Below are 20,453 nucleotides of genomic sequence, written 5' to 3'. Positions count from 1 at the left end.
TATGACGGTTGTTTTTAATATCTGTAACTGTTGCTTTACCTATATTATAAATACGGGCTAAAGATACGCTAGTCTCACCTTTGTCCAGTTTAGCAAGAATTTCTATTTTTTGTTCCATCGTAAGAACATGATGTTTACGTTTATTAGACATTTTAGTTACTTGAAAATCGTAATATATTTGTCCGATGTATAACGATGTGTGTACGGTAGAGAGCCGAACTAAACTGTCAAGTTATACACGAGGACATCGCTTAGATAAGCCCGTTGCGTTTTGGTCATTTACTAATGATTGATGATAATTTGATAAATCGATAAACCGGCCGGATACGAGTTTTCATGTTCGGATACGCTAATTATAGTTCGTATAATGGAGGATCGGATAATCGAGGTTCTACTGTAATTATAATCTAAGGTAAGTAGCGTCAGTGTACTTTTTAATTTTAATTATGAATAATATTATAAACATTATGTTTTTATTTTAATAAATATTATTTTACTGTAAATGAAGTTGTTATTTCATATGCTTGAGTTATGAATTAAAATCCTAACTTATAAAAACAAAACTAAAATAATATCGCGGTAAAATATGTTATTAATATATTATTGCCATGTGCAAAACAAAGATAATAACACCATTAGTATGTGCCATCTCGTTTTAACATGCTCTCTCGGCAACACTGGTTGGTGAGCATTCCAGTTTTATATAGAGTTCGATGGTCCCAACGTTCAGTACCCACCGATGTGATTGGAAGCAAGACTATTATTGTATTTGAACAAATACAAGGTTGGGGGTAGAAATAGCAAGTAAAATTCTTAGTTTCAGAGTATTGTGAAAATATTAAAGAAAAACTGTATTCTTGTTACCCCAGATAAATATTGAATAAAGATATTTATTTTTAGATAGTTAATTTAGTATGATAATACTGGCAATTGGCCAAATACAAATTTTTTATAATTTGGAATTGTTTTATTTGATTTTTTGGTAAATCTTGAAATAATGGTAGACCTTAGTAGTCTTAATGTATTAATAATTAATAAATTAGAACAATAAGTAAATATTTGGATATGGGTTTTAAATAAGTAAATTAATTATATTCATTATGTTCATTGGAGGTAACAAATTATAATTACGTTTATTAGTCATAGTCTTAGTTATAAAAAATGAACAGAATTTATAAAAGTTCATAACTGAGAATTTCTTATCAGTTTCAATTGGCAATATTCATTATAATATATAATTTAAGATTTAATTTTATAATAGTTTATTTTGAAATTTTGTTTCATTAAAATATCATTAGTTTTAATTGACTGACCTTCAAACATTAAGCTGTGTGATCAGTTTTTATATTCCGTACTACTGATTTTAGAAGTAATAATATATATTTATTTTTAGGCAATTATAGGATTAGAATATCCTCTGATTACTATAATTGAAAATAAAAATAATTATTAACTATGCTACCTATGCAGAACATATATATATGTATATAAATCAAATTACATTTTACAGTGATTTAATTAAAAATATTTAATTTAATCTACAAAGACAAAGTTGTCAATAGATTTGTACAAAGTCATAAAATTATAATATATTTACATGTTCTGTTTAGATTATCAAGGCTCTACTAATATAAAATTAATCTTTACAAAATATATATTTCAATAAAATTTTAACTAGTGTAACAATTTTTTTTTTATAGGTACATAATATTAAATCACAGAAAAAAAAATACAAAATGTATTAGCTATTATCCAATATGGAATTGTGGAATTGGATCTTGGTAGTAAATGACTGATTCATTTTGACTATTTTGTCCAAATATTTTTGTGTAATTTCCATCATTTGCTATAACCCAAAACAATTAATTAAATAATGTATGAAATAATAATAAAAATAAATAAGAATTTTACAAAATAACTTACAAAATACATCGTCAGATAATTCTTCAATTCCAATTGACTTGTCTCCTTTAGTAGCCTAAAAATTTATTTTCATAGACAATTTTTACCAATATGCATATAAAATGATATAAATATATTACCTCTCTGTATTTTTGCAAATATATTTTTAAGGGTTCTACATAGTTGTCAAAACCTAAATTGGACATTGCATACAGAATGTCTTCTCCATTTATAGTTTTTCGTTTTTCTTGGAAACAACGGTCACTTGCTTCACTGGTTATGAAACTTATAAACTCGGATACACATTCTTGTACACATTCTCTTGCATCTTTTGCAATCTATAAGTAATGTTACTATATAATATCCAAAGAGTAGCTAATTTATTTTTATTGGATGTCATAAATATACTTTAACAAAATTTATTCCCTAAAAAACCCATGAAAAAAAAGTATACTTGAGCATTCAAACAAAAGTATAGTAATGAAATATTTAAATATTTAATGAATTCAGATGAAATATATTAATTTATTTCGATTACTTGAAAATTTTTTTTAAAAATATATTTTTTCATTTTTATTATGTTAGTTACATTAATAGCCATAAATATATGTTGGGTTGTTTACTGACTTTTCCTCCGTCTGGTATAGATTTTTTCATAATTTTAGCAATGTTAGCAATGGGAAGAAATCTATCCTGTTCGCGAAGTGGTTTACCATATTTTAGTTCATAAACGTCTCCCTGATTTGATGAGTCATCTGTATTGTCCAATGTAATCATTTCAACACCATCATTAGTATCTTGTCCTGCCCAAAAAAAGTAAAGTAAAACATTTAATAATTATTTTGTGTGTGTTGAATTGGAAAAAAATGTAGTTCAAGTAGGTAGGACTGTATCAGCCATAAGCGTTTTCGAACTGTATGTGTCCTATAGGGGTAGTTGAAAAGGGTTTCACATCGAAATCGAGTGCTATCTGACATATAGATATTTTTTTCGTGCACTGACCTTGGGACAGAAAGTTTTGGGTATCGTCTGTTAGAAATTCCTCGGTCAGATCATCGCTATCGCTGCTGTTCATGGTGAAGTCGGTAGGTGAGGATTGCCAACGAGCGCGTTGTGCCGTACAACGAAAAACGGGTGCGCATTAACGGGTAGCGTACCGGGTATTGTATATCAGTGCCGTTGTAACCACCGGTTTCGAAACCGACGAGTCAGAGTAATATGCGACGACGGTGGACAAAAAGAAACAATAACAACCAACGGTTATTATATTAATCTTATTCCGTGATACTGCATTGCGTCGAATTTCATTATAATATCTTGTTGTGGTTTAGTTGTGTTATCGTCAGATAACGTAAGACGGGGGGAAAGTGAAAAATACTGATAACACGGAAGACCGTATCCGAACGAACTACGCAATCGTTCGGCCTTCGAATATATATACTCTGTGGTTTGGCCGTAGTGTACAACGTCTTTGCGCAATATAAGTTGCCCACAGATTATGATAACGGGCGTCGTGTTGTAGATCTTTTTCGATTCATACCAAGTACGGAGCTTACGTGTACAAATATCGCTGTACCCATAACATTCGTTCGCTCTCCCGCAAGCGTTATTCCGCAAGTAAACCGGATAACAAGCGACCAGCGACTATACGGACGTATGAGCTTCTTACCCGCCTTTTTGAGTGAAGACCGAGATGCGAGTAGGTCCATTTGTGGTGGATCTATATATACTATAATCAGGGGTTGAACTAGGGGGTGGAAGACGGTGATTCATTCCCGGCCGTAAAATTTTAGAGTGTAATTTTTGTAATTATTAACAAATAATTTGATATTTTTAACTTTGTTAAATACTGATATTAGGTTAAAACTCAATAAGTATGATTATATATCAGGGGTGGCCAACATGTCTATGTACACGAGCCACATGTATTAAAAAGATTATATTAAGAGTCAAATTATCTAATCGGTACTTCTATAATACAAAAGTAATTAAGAAAGCTAACAGTTGATAAACATATATACATATAAATAATTAAGTCAATATATCGTTAAAATTTGACTAATGATCATCTCACAGAATTACTAAGAACTACTCTTACATCAATTCAACCAGATCTTAAGAAGCTTACTACAAAATTGGACATGAAAAAAATACCACACAAACAAATTTAACTTGATGTTTAATTTTTTAATTTATTATTCATATAAATAAATTTTTTTTTGTTTATTAATCTGTACACTATAGCCTCGTATCTATGTAATAAAATTTTTTTTTTATAAATGTATACAAAAAAATTAAAATATTTTGGTTTTTGTAATTAAGACCACGAGCCGCATACGACTATGACGAGGGCCGTATGCGGCTCGCGAGCCGCAATTTGGCCACCCCTGTTATATATTAATTATTAGAAAAAAATTCTCGAATAAAGTACTTGATTATTGGTCTATGATAGGGCGTAATTTTAACATTTTCTTCAGGCGTAAAAATTCTTAATTCCACCTCTGACTATAATATATAACTATACCAGTAAAGATGTATTATTTATGTGTGTATGTATTATTATTATTATTAGATGTTTTATAACTATACCAGTAGAGTTACAGTATCGTTCCCGTGGCGTACCGCATAATATATGCATACCTACCTAGTCAATGAACAGATAAGGAATGTAGTGGCAATGTAATGGTTCGGTTGCATAAAGATGTGCTCGGAACAAAAATCCGTATACAAGTGATAAATCCTATTATTCACTGAAATTATATGCCTATTTAAATGTGACAAATAAAGGTACGAGAATATAAATATAAAAAGTTTTGTACATTGTTATTGAATGATTGTTTGCAGTACGACTTACATACGTTTATTATACAAAATCATGGCTTGCACGTGCTTTGCCTGCAATCAAAATTTTGCTGACCTGGATATTCCATTTAAATGTGATTCTTGTGACTTTCAAGCACATAATAAATGCTCTGGACTTACTATTGGTGAGAAATAATGTTTATCTTTAAAAAATCGCATTTTGAAATACTTTTGTCCGTCATGCGATATTCCAGAATTGAATCAATTAATAAATCGATTGTTAACTAATGTAAATGAGCTTAAAGTATGTAAATATGCCAATAAACCGATTTCAGAAGATTTGATTGATTAATAAATGAATTAAATGATCATAGTCAGAGAGCTTCAAATCTAATAATCTATAATATTCCAAAATCAACTGCACTTATTATTGTTGATAAAATCAAGCACGATGAATCACCAGTGTCTAATGTTATGGACTCTATTATTACAGAGTCGGTAAAATTAGTGGTCTTCATTCGGACTACTTAATTTTTCAAATCTTCGTAAACAATGTAAACAATTAATATCCTCAACTTATTTTAAATTTATGGCTAATATTGAATATAATGTTTAAACTAATTTAAAGTTTTTTTGGAAATACGTTAACTCTCTAAAAATTAAGCTAAAGTTAAATAGTTAAAGTAAGTAAGTAAGAGTAAGTTAAATGAGTTACCTCTCAACACAAATAAGTGTCAGGTTATATCGTTTTCATGTAAAAAAAGATTCAATAATCTTTAACTATAAATTGGGTAATACTATTTAAAATAGGGTTGATTCCATAAAGGATTTGGAAATAATTTTTGAGGATAATTTATCCTTTTCTCGATGTATTAATAGTTACTAAAGCTTTTAGAAATTTAGGTTTTGTAAATAGTAATACTAAAGACTTCAAAAACATTTAAACTTTAAAACTGTTAAATTTCTCTCTCGTTAGATCTAAGCTAGAGTATGGCTCTTTAGTTTGGTCCCTATATTATGCCTATATTATGCAGCCTCTATTAATCTATTAGAAAATGTCCAATATAAATATACCAAATCTATATGTTTTAAATTAAATATCGAACTATCTAGAGATTCATATATTCTGCAGTCTACTCAGCTAGAAATTACATCTTGTAAACTTAGAAGAGAAGTTAGTGATCTAATGTTTTTATATGATTTGCACAATGGTTTTATAGATTGCCCTGAGTTACTATCAATGGTTGGCCTTCACACGAGTCAGATTAATTTCAGGTTAAATAAATTATTTTTTGTATGATACCATTTTTTACCACTAATTATTGCTCAGCATCATATTTTCCACGTGTTGGCAAATAAATTAGTAAACTTTGTTGATTTTTTTTTTTTTATGTTTCGTGAAGTTTTTAAAACGAATGTGTATAATGCCTTATCAAATTTCAATACATAATATATTACTTACTGTATTATATACCATTTGTAATTTATTATAAATTAATTGTTTTTGTTAAAATGTTTTTTTTTTGTTGTTTTAAAAATAAATTGTATTGCATAAAATTAGTTAATCAGTTAAATTCGAATTGTAACTATTTAAAATGTCTATTTTTTTTAAATGGTTTATACCAGTTTACAACTAATAAATAACTAATAAATATCCAAATCGTTTGTAATTCTATTCACTTAAAAACCTCACATTTTTAGATAAGATCATATCTCTTCAAACTACCGAATTGTTACCGTATGGATAAACTAATAGACAAAAATTATTCATAGACTTATAGACTATTTTATAGATAGAAATAATGTTGATATAATTTATGAAACCAGTAAGCTTTAATATTTCTTGATAGTTTTCCGTATTTTGGTTAGGAACATATATATGTATATTATTTGCTAAGCTTACTCGAGAGCATGCAACATAAAATTTACTACAAGTGAAGCATGGCTCTGTGTTATTAATATCTCTAATTTTCAACGTTTGCCCTTGTGCTTTGTCAGTGGTCATTGCGAAACACAGTTTGTTGGGAGATTAAAGGCGCTTGAATTCGAATGATAAGTAATTTGTTATCATTGGAATTCTCGGAATATAGACACTTTCACCTTTGGAACAGCCAACCAGAATTTTCGCCTCATCGACGTTTTTTTCAAAGACTTTACTTGTTATCTTGTGCCGTTGCATAATTTTGGTGTATTCACATTCGGTATTAAAATAATTGGAGCATCAATTTTTAAAGTTAGTTTTTGTGGTGGAAGTCCAGGAAAATTCAAAGAATCTAAAAATTCAATCGAAAAATCCGTTTATTGATCACATTAGGTATCTTGCTGAGCTGCAAATATGCCGATAATGGTTCGTTGATTATACAAACCACGTCAATATTGGGAGCGAGAGTTACACATTCTTCCAGCTAATGGCTAGTTGTATTTTAAATTCCCGATATGGGATAGTTTACATGGGAATATCGTCAAAATTATGTTGGGAGACTTAAATGCTAAATGTGGGAGAGAACTACAATATACCCCGACCATAGAAAAAGAAAGCCTACATGTCATAAGTAATAGAAACAGATTATGACTCATCTCATTCGCAGCGTCAAATAATATGGTAGTGAGAAGTACGACATTCTCCCAAAAAAATATACATAAAGCTACATGGAATTCTCCGGATGAAAATACGCTAAACCAGATTGATCATATATTAATTGAGAATAGATTTCGATCCAGCATAAAGAACATAAGAAGCTAAAGAGGAGTGGATATCGACACAGATCATTTCCTGTTGATATCTAAATTCAAACTCAAATTACAAGGGAAGGAAAGCCTAAAAAGAGGAAAAGTGTAACGTAGACCTATTGAAATACGAAAATATTAGAAAAAAATATGCAGATAGTATTGATATACAGCTGAACGATAGGAGAGCGGGGAATATAGAAATGGAATGGAACAAGATTAGCCTAGTCATAAAAGAAATAGGTTGGTGGAGTACAAAATGGAAATAAAAGTAAGAAAAAGAAATGTTATAATGAGGTATGTAGAGAAGCCGTAGAAAAAAGACGTATAGCAAGATCAGATCTTATAAAATCTGAGAATCAGGGTGCGAAGACTATTTTTCTCGATGAAAGGGAAAACTGCAAAAGAATATTGTAGAGAGAAAAAAGGAAGTTTATTAATGGGATTTTGGAAGAAGCTAAAAAAAATCGCTCGCAAGGAAAAATTAAAAACTTCTTCAAGTCAATTGGACGATATAAAGATTTCAACCCAACCCTAAAGGCAATAAAGGGCAGTAATGGAGATACTCTTATGGAACCAAGCAATAAAGCTAAAAGATGGAGGGAGTACTTCATAGATCTTCTAAATGCGGAAATACCAGTGAACCCGATTGGAAACGCACAATATCAGACAGCGAAACCAATAATTAGTGATATAACATTGGAGGAAATCAAGATTGCTATTAACAGTCTAAAGAACTGGAAAGCTCCAGGATCTGATGATATACCGGCTGCGTTTATCTAATACGGTGGCGAAGAAATGCACAAGGTTATCTTCAAAATATGCCAAAAGACTTGGGAAGAAGAACAAATGCCTGAAGACTGGAAAAAGGCAGTAATTATACCCATTCACAAGAAGAGTGATAAAACTGAATGTGGAAATTACAGAGGAATATCGCTTCTAAACTCAGCATATATAGTATTCTCCAAAGTTATACTGAACCGTATAAGTCCCTATATAGAAGAAAACCTAGGTGAATATCAATGTGGTTTTAGGAAGGGGAGGTCAATTATTAAAACCAAAACTACTATAACGATTCATTTGGAATAGCGTTTTATTTGTTTTATAACTAACAGTTATACAAACTAGGTTTTAAATAGCGTAATAATCCATTAAAAACTATATCCTGGCCAAGACTGTTCCGTGCGAAGTCCAATCATGCAGCTTGTAATTAATATACACAAAAATAATAATAAAGATCTATGTGTCTATAGGTTATCATATTAAGGCAGTGGTTCAAATGGCTGAAACACGATTGCGCAATTTTTCCTTTTTTGAACCGACTAATTACACCACGATTGCGCAAAAAATTTGCAACACGATTGCGCCCTGATCCCTTTTTACCTTATAAAATCACAACAACATTGCGCACCAAATTACATGTGTATAAACTATGTATTATAATTTATATACAATATAAAATAATGTATGCAATACATACTTTCTACATATAATTTTTATATACATGCACTCAAACTTATTACCTATTAATTGACAATTTTTCTTCCCAATTATTACAGGCTTAAGACTGTCAACAAATTATCATCGTTTGCTTGGTTAAAAATTGTTTTTTTCTAAATTACATGAATGTTAAATGTATTTACTGACATGGCCAATAGTCGACATTTTTTTTTTCTATACTGATAGTCATTAGTTGATATTTTTATTATAACTATTATTAGCTCAATCAACTTTTCATTTTGATTTTGAAAAAGTGCATTTTGTGAATTACTAGTTTGAGTGCATGTTTATACAAATTACAGAAAATATGTATTGTATACATTATTTTATGTTGTACATAAATTATTATACATAATATATACGCATATAAATTGGTGCGAAATAGTGTTGTGATTTTATCAGGTAAAAAGGGATCGGGGCACAATCGTGTTACAAATTTTTTGCGCAATCATGTTGCACCGTTTTCAAATTAACGTTATATCACATGCTTACAATTACAGGTTAATATTTGCAAAGTTATTGTATAAGATATTGAAAGAATAATAATCTAAAAACCATCTATGGAGAATTGTCTACAAAACAAAATAAAGATGTAATCGGTCACATATTTTCTGAGATTAGCAGTTTAAAAGAAAGTAGTTTCACGTTTAAATAATTTGATTAATTGGTTAATTAATATAAAAACCGTGGATATTGCTTTAAAAAATTATATAATACTAGATTTTAGTTAGCCATCGATTACAAGTCGTATTAAAAAAAAAGAAACTAAATTTGTGTCGACCTGTATTTACCTAAAAATTACAATAGATATTGGTTTACAAATTAATCAAGAAATTATATGCTATCTACAGTAGTTATTACAACTTCTGGAATAATATCAAAGTAAATATTAAACAAAGAAGATATCTTATTATTATTTATTTAGTTAATATTTAGTATAATTTATTATTCATTTAAAAAAAAAAAAGAAATTCAAATTTTTTATGGATATTTGTATACGTTTTTTTCATGGTAAAAATGTAGAAAGAGGGTTGAGGATGGACGAACTCCCTAAATATCCCGATTGCTATGTCTATACAATGATAATAACGAAAAAATATCTCTTCTTTCTGCGCATATATGCGTGTATTACAATATTATACTATATATAAAGATTTCCGAGCGAAAAATTAATCACTTTATAGTATCACATACTGTGACATTGATCTGTCACATATGCATCTTATATGCTTTTATCCGCAACGTTGAAATGATTCATAGCTTTTAACAAACACATGTCAAATTGTGGTTGAATGGGTTTTTGAACATTATTCGTAAATCACTACATAATGTGATCTGTTATTTTTTCCCCCCAGTCACGGAAAATCGACTTTTAACGTTATTATCTCGTTCCATCCGAATGAATTATAATTGTTGTTCCTAGAAAATATTATGTACGTACGTTTAGAATAACATATATGAATGTATTGGGTATCTAAAAAGAACGCAGGATTTAAATCTGCTATAAATTAAATTTATTTCTTTTAAAAAAACATAAACATATCATTTGGTATTAAATGCTTTTTAAATTCATGATAAATATATAATTTCTCTTCAGGAGAAATTAAAAATGAACAGTGAAAAACAATATCGGGTATATGACCCTTCCTACTAGTCCTACAAGCGATTATTCTTTCCATACAAATTACCATCACTCGATCACACATTGCCCCATCAAGTTAGTTGTAACGAAATCGTCCGAAACTTGTCCTCATGAGGACACGACGAATTTTTTGCTTAAGTTCCCAGATATTTCGAACTTTGTTCTGGAAAACTCGTTACTTAGTGGATTTCTATAAGAAAAAATCACACGGCGTCAAGTCACAAGATCGAAGTGGATAGCTTTGGTCTTCATGCAACGAGATTAGTCTTTCCAGGAACTTCTCACGCAGCCGAGTGATAGTTTCTCTTGTGACAAGTTGAAACCGTACATTTTTTATGTTAATTTGATCCAAATGAGATAAAAAAAAAAATTACTGAGCTCAGCAGATATTCTTATATGGTTACAACAAGACGGCACAACTTGTTACACTTCAAGAGAAACAATCTCTCTGCTGTGTGAGAAGTTCCCGGACAGATTAATCTCGTTGCATAGCCAAAACTACCCATCTCGATCTTGTGACTTGACGCCGTGTGATTTTTTCTTATGAAAATCCACTAAGTCACGAATTTCCCAGAACAAAGTTTGAAATGTCTGGGAACTTAAGCAAGAAATTCGTCGTGTTCTCATGAGGACAAGTTTTGGACGAGTTCGTTGCAACTAACTTGATGGGGTAATGTGTGATCGAGTGATGGTAAATTTTATGGAAATAATAATCACCTGTATAGATAGGAGGGTTATATGCCCGATATTGTTTTTCACTTTTGAAGAGAATGATATATTTGTTTTGTTTTTTTAATAGAAATAAATTTAATTTATAGCAGATTTAAATCCTGCGTATTTCGAAGACATCCTATATAATATGTTGGTATATAGTGAGAAAAACATTATAGCGGGTTAGGTTAGGTTAACGGCTATGCGATGTCATTTGATATATATAATACATAGTTGAGATGGTAATCACGTCTGACAACAATTGTAACGGAAAACGTGCAATTTTCTTCTTGTTAGCAACTAATCTAGATCGAATGGCAATTCTTTTTCGTGCAGAATCTTATTTGCTCTACAGAATCCGATATGCGTAAATCTAATACGTACAACCGAAAACACCAAACAAACATTGTAATATATGTAATATGTGTGTGTGTGTGTATGTAAATATTATATTATATCATATAATAAAAACCTCAGTATATTTTAACAAGTAATAATAGTACAAATGGTTCTATTGTATTATACATGTACACGTTATAATAATATGTTTAAAAAGTACAAGAGATATGAATTTTAAAAAGGAATTCTCCAATAAATCAAAAATATAATAATATATTCATATATATATATAATAATAATAGAGTAGTATAAATAAGGTAGATTCGGAGGAGTATAGCAATAATAATAGTAATAATAATAATTATAATAATTATAATAATAACAATAATAATTCAATTACGTATGTTATCCAAATGCTGTTATTGTTGTTGATGTTGTGGTTGTTTTTATTATTATTATTATTGGTATTACTACGCCACACCGTTAGTATATATAAATTAAAAACAACGAGGAGGACTTAAATTAGGAAGTATAGACAAAAAGCGCACTTTATTCAGCTTAAATATAGATGATTAGGTATTATTGTTGATTTCATATAATTTTACAAATCAAATATAACAATATTATTTACTTACTCGTTTAGAATGAAATCAAAAATAATAATATCAAGTATAAGACTAAGATAATAGAGGAGCAGAGACAAGTTAATAATTTTTCATAGTCACCGTTTGAAAACACGTCGAAATTACGTTATGGGCAGTTATAACACAATATATAATTTCGGTTCAAACAATATTATCATATTGTCTTACATTATTTTTTTTTTGTTTTTTTTTTTAGTTTTTTTTTTTTTTTATAAATGTTTATATAGAAACCGAATTTGGTATATAAAAAAAAAAAATTTAAAAAATTATTATAAGTGCATAATTACAATAAAATATTGATACAAAAACAACACATTGCTTAATACGTTTACCCTGGTTAATCATAATGACGATATATAGTAAATGTTTGTTAACAATCTAAAACCGAAGTTTAACAGATTCGACTAAAATATTTAACATCTAGGTTATATATTATATAAAAAATAAAGGCCCCTATACTTGAACTTACAAACACGATTATAGCAATTAATAGATTAATATCATCAGCTCAATACTAATAATAATTATTTAGCAACATAAAACAAGAAACGATTGATCGATATGTATGGTATGGTTGGTTGGGCTTGAGAAATTAACATAGTAAATATAACAAATGTTTTGGATAGGACTTTGAAAGGTAACTTATGAAACAATATTTCGTAGTTTTCAATGTAGGCCACCTGCACATTATGCGGTTCACAATAGTTTTTGCTAGCTTAAATAGTTAATTCATAATATACATACATATAGTATCAATAAATATTGGTTTTTAACATTAATGTACAGTACAATTGATAAAAAATAATTTGAATACATCGATGTTATATCACATTTTATGTTATTTTATAAATAATATTCAACGTTGGGGTTTTTCTTTACAATACGAATACGAACAAATTATTGCTGTGAAAACAATATTATACTATGTGAAACCCTTTTGACCAACATAATTGGATATTAGGACGGATATAATATAAATTATAACCTATCGAATAAAAAAATAGGTGTTTCCCAAAAATGTTGAATATTATTAAGTTAATCATGCAATTATGGAATAAGAGTATATAATATTTATAATAAATGTGAGGCCTATTTTTATTATTTTTATACCCGATACGTTTATACTATCTTGTATGCTTGGTTCGTTTGGAAGTTTCAAAACAGTACTATAATATTACATTTTGCAGAACACTCAAATAGTTTTGAAAACAAATCAAGAACGATATAGTATTTAAAGGAGGATAATGAAAATTATTTTAAAGATAGGTACTAAGAAGTATAAAAATTACAAGAAACCAACCAAGTAAATGGAAAGAATATAAAAATAAAACGAATAATATCGAAATTAATCAAATGGATGCGCACTATAAGAAAATTAAATTATATTTTGGAAGACGTTATTAGTCAATATATATTTATATTTTACACATACACATACATACACGCACGCACGCATTCACACACATAGACAAATATATATATATATATATATAACAGATGTAATTAATGTTAAAACATTATTCTTAAATTTGCATAGTTCAAAGCATTTAAATAGGTTAAATAGGTAACGATAGATTTTTAATCATAGCATTATTTTTGATGTTTTTAAATAAATTTAAGCGTTTCACAATAAAATGACCGCTATTTCGTATTATTTTTTACTATCAAATCCAAAAAATATATATAATACATTTACAGTTCAGATTGATGGAATAGATACGATTAGCGTAAAAGTATCGAAAAACGAGTGTATGTTTCATAATTAATTATAACTAATACTCGACAGAATGAAATTTCGATTTACAAACCGTATTTTACGTTTTAGTTTAACCTGCTGTTGTTAAGTATACTCTCAATAAACATGCTTGCTTAGATTTAAAAATAATAAATGTATGGGTGTTTGAGAAAGAAAAAATATAACACCAACACCTAATTATCGATTGTATCGATATCTTGTATTGTTGCGGTGGTCGATGTTCAGTTACATCCGTATCAAGAGAAATATAATATTATTACTATACCAGGTGTTCAAAATAGTAACATCTATTTTATATAAAAATATTGGCTTGACAAAAACAAAAGTGTTAGAGCGCTTTACAATAACGTATTATATAGTAGGTAGATTTCTGTAAACATAGAATGACACTTATCGTATCCATATAACAGTATCATTGAATTTATCTATATTGTACTATGAATTTAGAACAAAAATAATTAAATATTTAAATTTTTAATGAAAACTTTAGATCAGTGGTGTTAACTCTATTCTCTCCAAATGCTACGCTATTTAGATACTTAGGTAACCACTGTATAGAAAGTTTTATAATCATTCCAAAATAATGTATTCAATTGAATAATTAATTTTTAATTTGAGAATGGTCCCGTTGATTTGTTTGAAACTCAAATGTTGGTCAATTTTTAACATATTTTTATTTTAAAATGTATTACTATGAATGTATATTAATTTTGTGTATGAAAAATTACTACGAAAAAGACCAATGCTATTGTTTCATTCCGAAATGAATGCTAATATTTTTCCGACAACAATAAAATTAATTATAAAAAGAACATGTTTTTTTTCATTTCTGAGCACTTCATTAAATATTATTATTCACAACTCTTGATCGCTTTCCATTTTTTTTTTTTTTTGGGGTTTTTTTTTATATTTTACTTTTTACAGTAACTTTAATTAGTTTAACTAGTCTTATTATGAATATTTTTCCAGTGGAAGACTGTCGGCAATGAATACCCATGTTATTTATTATATTTACGACCCCTGCACGGACGATTGGTCTTCCTGTCTGGTTTCTGATTTTAGCTTCACAAATTCTTTAGCTACATCATCGTTATACCTTTGTGAAAGTATCCGCAATATCGTCCATCCAGTCTCATTCATTTGTATCCGTCTACCGAGTCCTAACCATTCACCCGTGCGGACCTTTACGAGAAACAAAGTGGTAATTTTATAATATTAAATAATTGGTGAAGATAGTTTTGCTAATACACTTTATGCATTACCATTATGGGAACATGTCGCATCTGTAAGACCGCTACACCTACTAGCCGATCTTCCCTGGCAAAACAGTAGTCTTTCACGCAAAAATGCAGTTCGTAACATTCCAGATCTTCAATTGCACTGATTGAGCTGTGCATGAAAAAAAAAACCATCATCATACAAAAGTAGTCAATGATTGCGGTAAAAAAAGAAAATATCTATAGTGTCACAGTTATACTTACAAGACAAACGCTTCGTTGTATCTAGGGCTCCAGCTACCCGACTTACTCTTTGTCGACTGTTTTCTCTTTTTGTCCGCTAGTCTTGGTCCAATAAGGTTAACTTCGACAAACGGACGAAACATACCAGTTGTCGGCCAGACCAACGTGTTGGCAGCAACCACTGTTATATAATAACAATTTTTTATTGTTATTATTATTATTATTATTATTATCATAATCATCATCTTTATTAGTAATGACCATAACGTGTTAAAGTTAAAATTTAAAAATTTAAACATCAGCACAACAACTAAATAATATTATTTAGTTATTATTTTTATTTTTAAAATGAAAAAAAAACCCAATGTCAAATGTAAATGTCCAATTATCCAATAATTGTCCAATGTCAAATGTAATTTAATGGTGTGGATATTTATTTCCAGGTCACATCTGAATGTTGGTTTCATCATGATATTGATATTTGAACACTTTTTCTTTTAAATATATTTGTCTACAAAACTATGTTTGGTGTATGTGTGTAAAACGTACATAACGTAAATGCGTTCAAAATGAATTGATTGAAATCAGCAATACTAAGAAATAAGTGAAATGTTACAAGTTGTATTTAGACTTAAGTGATTCTTTGTATTTCGATAAAACAAACTAGATTGTGTTATTTTATATAGAGAAATAAATGCTTTTGCTTTTTTTATTGAAGGTATCAGTACTAAAAGCAACAATTGTAAAATGTATGAGTTCAGTATGTTTTCTATCTTCTTTTAGTTTTGTTTTATGTTAACATCTGATACAAAGAGAAAAATAAAGGATGTATAACATAAACATGGTTTTAACTTTTAAGTAAATATATTTTCATTAATCATTGTAAACCCATAGTGTTATTTACTTAAAAAATCAATATAATAGCCATTAGTAAACACACCTAGTATAAGGTTTATTAATGAACATTCCGTGAATGAAATAAAATATAACTATGGTTAGGTAATTGGTTTTTTTTTAATATAACATACCATAATAGCTTAAACATTTTTAATTAAATACTTAATCAATGAAATCTGCAGTTCTGATGATAATAATCTTACACATTATTTTAAAATATTTCTTGCAATTTTGTTTCTTTAATATTAAACTTTATAGCGTTTAGGTGTAAAACAATCAACATCGATGTAAATGATAACTTTTAAACCACGATTGCATGAACATATTTTTTTAGAAAAATATAAATAAAAATTTAAGTAACTTGATAAATACATAATATTATTACATACCTGTTACGGTTAGCTTAAATTCGTTATTCGTTGGATGAGTTTCAATATAAACGTTGATAGAAATTTCTCCATAGGGCTCTTCGTATACGTAGTTTTCTAATTATAAATTTAAAAATTAAATACATATATTAAAAATTCCGTATAAAATTAAAATATTTAAATCTGTTTCTTTTTAATATTCATATCAAAATATTAATTATTTTTCATTATTATATAATCAAAAAAAGAAAGAATAATAATTTTAAATTATATTTAAACTATGTGTTATACTATAATATTATCCAGAGTTCTACTTTTATATTAATTTAAATTCGTAAGAAATCTATTATAAATCTGTCATAACGACTTTAAACATTTTATATTTAAACTTATTTAATATATAGAAGCTTTATATAATGCATTTTTAGAGCTTTTTTATGAGCACTTCAGTTAAATCATAAGTTATAAGGGAATACTATTTAAGTATTTATGTTTACTCGATTGTACTAAGTGTGAAATTTCAAATATTGTATTGGCAACTAAACCTAGTAAAAAAAAAACGCTTTTAAGTAGTTTAGAAAATATAAGTTTTAATTATATATATATAGTGCGTAAACGCTAACTGAGAACATTCAATATCATTGCGTAGAGACCTGAAATTTGAATTCCGATTTTTTGATGGTTTTTATGACAAAAAAATGTGTATTTTTACGAGTTTTTAATTTTTTTTAACTTAAATAGACACGCGCATGCGCAGTACAACTTTTTTTTTCTTAAATGGCAACCGCCTATCTTAACCACTAATTATTTTTTTGATGAATTTTGGTAGTTAAACCAACTTTATAAGTCCAAAATTGACCAAGTTACAGCAATTTAACCAAAATACTGTAAAATGCGTGTGATTTTTAATTTTTTTGACTGTAACTCTGAAAATAATTATTCTAGAATTGTTAAGGTTTGATATTTTCACTTTTATTTATTAAAGTGATATTTACACGTTATTATAATTTTATCCACTAAATAATTTTCACTTTAATTTAGGTATGTATTATAACTTATAGCAGAAAAAACGTAAATAAGCAGGTATGTTGTTTATTTCGTGACATTTAATGGATCTATTGGAATTTATCAATAACTAACAATAAGTTTAATTTTTATTCAAGTTACAAGTTTATTTATTTATTGATTAATTTAACGTATAAATTGTTCAATTGTTGTCTTCTGTGAACAAAACTTGATTCAGCGCACCGCATGAATTCTTTATTTGTTGTTGATAAATTCCAATAGATTCATTAAATGTCACGAAATAAACAACATGCCTGCTTATTAACGTTTATTGCTTATTTACTGCTTATTTTCTGCTGTAAGTTATAATACCTAAATTAACATACTAAATTAACATACCTAAATTAAAGTGAAAATTCATTAAAAAAACAGGCGAAAAATAATTAGTGGTTAAAATAGGTGGTTGTCATTTAGGAAAAAGTTGTACTGCGCATGCGCGTGTCTATTAAGTTAAATAAATTAAAAACTCGTAAAAATACACATTTTTATGTCATAAAAATCAACAAAAAATCAGAATTCAAATTTCAAGTCTCTACGCAATGATATTGTGTGTTCTCAGTTAGCGTTTACACACTGTATATATATATATATATATATATATATATATATAAACGATGTCTGTTATGTGGCTTAGATTTGAGCACATAACGTTTTTCACACGGATAATTATACGTGGCGTGCTCTCGAATCATTCAGTTTGTTTGTGATGGCGAAAGATGGAATAACAAAAAATATTGTACACTCTGTTGTATTAAGATATTGATATTGTTTTTTATTAATATTGCCATAATTAGCGATATATATATATATAATAATGTATTTAATTAATAATATTAATAATATATGTTGTATTTTGTTATTATTTTCTGTATACTAAATACATCTATTTATAGAAAAATTGAAATTTACCTTGCAAGGGTCTTCTAGAAATTTCAAACAATTTTTCCATTCGACTTCCCATTGATTTTACATCTTCTTCAGCTTCATCTAATGCTTCTTCTTCTTCAGTTTCATCATCTTCATCATAATCCATTTCGTCCATTTCGTCTTTGACTTCAGTCCCACTCATGAGTGATGGTTGTCGAGGTAAAGGATCATTTTTTTGTGGAACTTTATTAAATAAAAATATTAAACATTAATTAATTCATTAAATCTAATATAAAAATAATTTTACTATTATTTTTCGAAAAGGGAATAAATAATATCTGAAAATATACCTTGATGTAATTGAGACAGTACAAATGTCTTAATAAGTTCATCTGTAGATCTTGTGTAAAGCGATAAAGCATAACATAAAGATAAGAGATCTGAACTTTTATCCAAATATTTCTTTTTTAGTCCATTTCCTCCAGCATGGAAATAAGTCTTAATGGTTTTCAGTGCAGCTTCTAATACTCTACATTGCTTAGGATTCAAATTCTTTTCCATATCCTAATAATAAAACTAATTTTAAATGGAGTTATTATAAAATAAATTATATGATTACCATAACTCCTGTTAAAGCATTTTTAACATCTTGCTTTCCAGCCATATGGTTTCTAATTAATCTAGACATATCTTCAATTCTAGCATTCGCTGCTAGTGATCTAGCATTTTCACTGAGGTTCTTTAATATCATCTAAATTAGTGATAATTCATAAATAAAAATTACATTATATTTTTTAATCGGTAATACTATATTGTTTTATTATTTTTATTATAATATGTCCCTTACGCTTTTGTCCATCATTGGAGGTAGGACTACTGATCTCTCTAATATCCTTATTACGAGTTTCCATAACTCACGAAGAATTCGTTTTAATACAGGCTTCTCACAAGTCTGAGCAAATAATGATAGGGAGCCATCCATCAAATCCATCAATGGCCGCAATATTTCGTCTACTTCCATCATAGATACTTGCTGAGGGTTTTGGCTTCCACCTTTGATACTTTGCAATAATTCACCAAGTTCTTTGACGCTCTTTTTTATTTGTGGTTCCAAACTAAGAAAATTTTATTTAAAGTTTTAAAATATATCAAAACAGAGAATTCCACCAATGAAATATGGAAGAAATAATAATTATTGTATATAATTTGAATTATATTATATCATTATTTATCATATTACACTATCATATTATGCGAGTATAATACTCATCTATGCAGATGAAAAATATTGTTTTAATAAGTCATTTAAAAATACCTTTTGCCAAATTTCCCAGATAGCTCATCTAGGGCTTTCAACAATTGTGTTTGTAAGTCGTTTAGAATATCTGTAGCATCTTCTTCTAATTGCTTTCCACCCATAGATTCAAACATTTTCGTCAATTGCACTCTTAATTGTTGGATGTTGTTCATTAATATACAAGCCTAAAAATTGAAAATATGTATTTAATAAATATTTTATTACTCAATGACTGTAAAATATTTAAAATTTACCGTTCTTTCGTCTAACTCTTTGGCATCAAATTCTTTCTGAACTATATCTACGTATGCCAATAACACTTTGACAATTGTTTTTGCAAGTCTTTTCATGTATCGATTAGATATCTCGGGATCGGGACATTCCAATTTTGATATGACCCCAAAACATTGTGTAAGCTGAGTGAATACGTCCACAACAGAGTTAGAAAATAATGCATGTTCCGAACTTCTTTGAAA

General features: G+C 28.3%; 2 protein-coding genes across 10 annotated transcripts in view; both read right to left on the bottom strand.

Moving 5' to 3' along the window:
- Positions 1–1,686: 1,686 nt before the first annotated feature.
- Positions 1,687–3,245, bottom strand: LOC112684849 (nuclear transcription factor Y subunit B-1-like). The gene is made up of 5 exons (XM_025556556.1): positions 2,905–3,245; positions 2,530–2,705; positions 2,043–2,240; positions 1,924–1,978; positions 1,687–1,846 (listed from the first exon to the last, which is right to left on the bottom strand). Exons 1-5 carry the CDS (start codon positions 2,975–2,977, stop codon positions 1,749–1,751), a joined length of 600 nt encoding a protein of 199 aa, XP_025412341.1. The 5' UTR covers positions 2,978–3,245; the 3' UTR covers positions 1,687–1,748.
- An 11,669-nt stretch (positions 3,246–14,914) lies between these two features.
- Positions 14,915–20,453, bottom strand: part of LOC112684807 (protein unc-13 homolog B) — a 160,468-nt gene continuing 154,929 nt past the window's right edge. For all 9 annotated transcript variants that reach the window (XM_025556487.1, XM_025556486.1, XM_025556490.1 and 6 more), the window contains 10 exons: positions 20,232–20,453; positions 19,996–20,162; positions 19,528–19,795; positions 19,300–19,431; positions 19,031–19,244; positions 18,723–18,923; positions 16,770–16,865; positions 15,505–15,664; positions 15,286–15,412; positions 14,915–15,205 (listed from right to left, as the gene is read on the bottom strand). In XM_025556487.1, coding sequence (XP_025412272.1) covers positions 15,035–15,205; positions 15,286–15,412; positions 15,505–15,664; positions 16,770–16,865; positions 18,723–18,923; positions 19,031–19,244; positions 19,300–19,431; positions 19,528–19,795; positions 19,996–20,162; positions 20,232–20,453 — 1,758 coding nt within the window. In that variant the 3' untranslated portion in view covers positions 14,915–15,034. The remainder of the gene's footprint in view (positions 15,206–15,285; positions 15,413–15,504; positions 15,665–16,769; positions 16,866–18,722; positions 18,924–19,030; positions 19,245–19,299; positions 19,432–19,527; positions 19,796–19,995; positions 20,163–20,231) is intronic.

The sequence above is a fragment of the Sipha flava genome, unplaced genomic scaffold (genome assembly GCF_003268045.1).
Source record: "Sipha flava isolate LNK unplaced genomic scaffold, YSA_version1 258_pilon_pilon, whole genome shotgun sequence".
Lineage (NCBI taxonomy): Eukaryota > Metazoa > Arthropoda > Insecta > Hemiptera > Aphididae > Sipha > Sipha flava.
The sequence above is the reverse complement of the archived record's forward strand: the minus strand, read 5'-3'. Positions and strand labels throughout refer to the sequence as shown.

What these genes read in the sequence shown, in the direction of transcription:
- LOC112684849 (XM_025556556.1), bottom strand. Translation starts at nt 2,977, where the DNA reads ATGAACAGCAGCGATAGCGATGATCTGACCGAGGAATTTCTAACAGAC. An exon ending in CCAAAACTTTCTGTCCCAAG is followed by an intron (nt 2,706 to 2,904) that starts GTCAGTGCACGA and finishes TTTTTTGGGCAG; the next exon opens with GACAAGATACTAATGATGGT. An exon ending in ATTATCTGACGATGTATTTT is followed by an intron (nt 1,847 to 1,923) that starts GTAAGTTATTTT and finishes TTTGGGTTATAG; the next exon opens with CAAATGATGGAAATTACACA.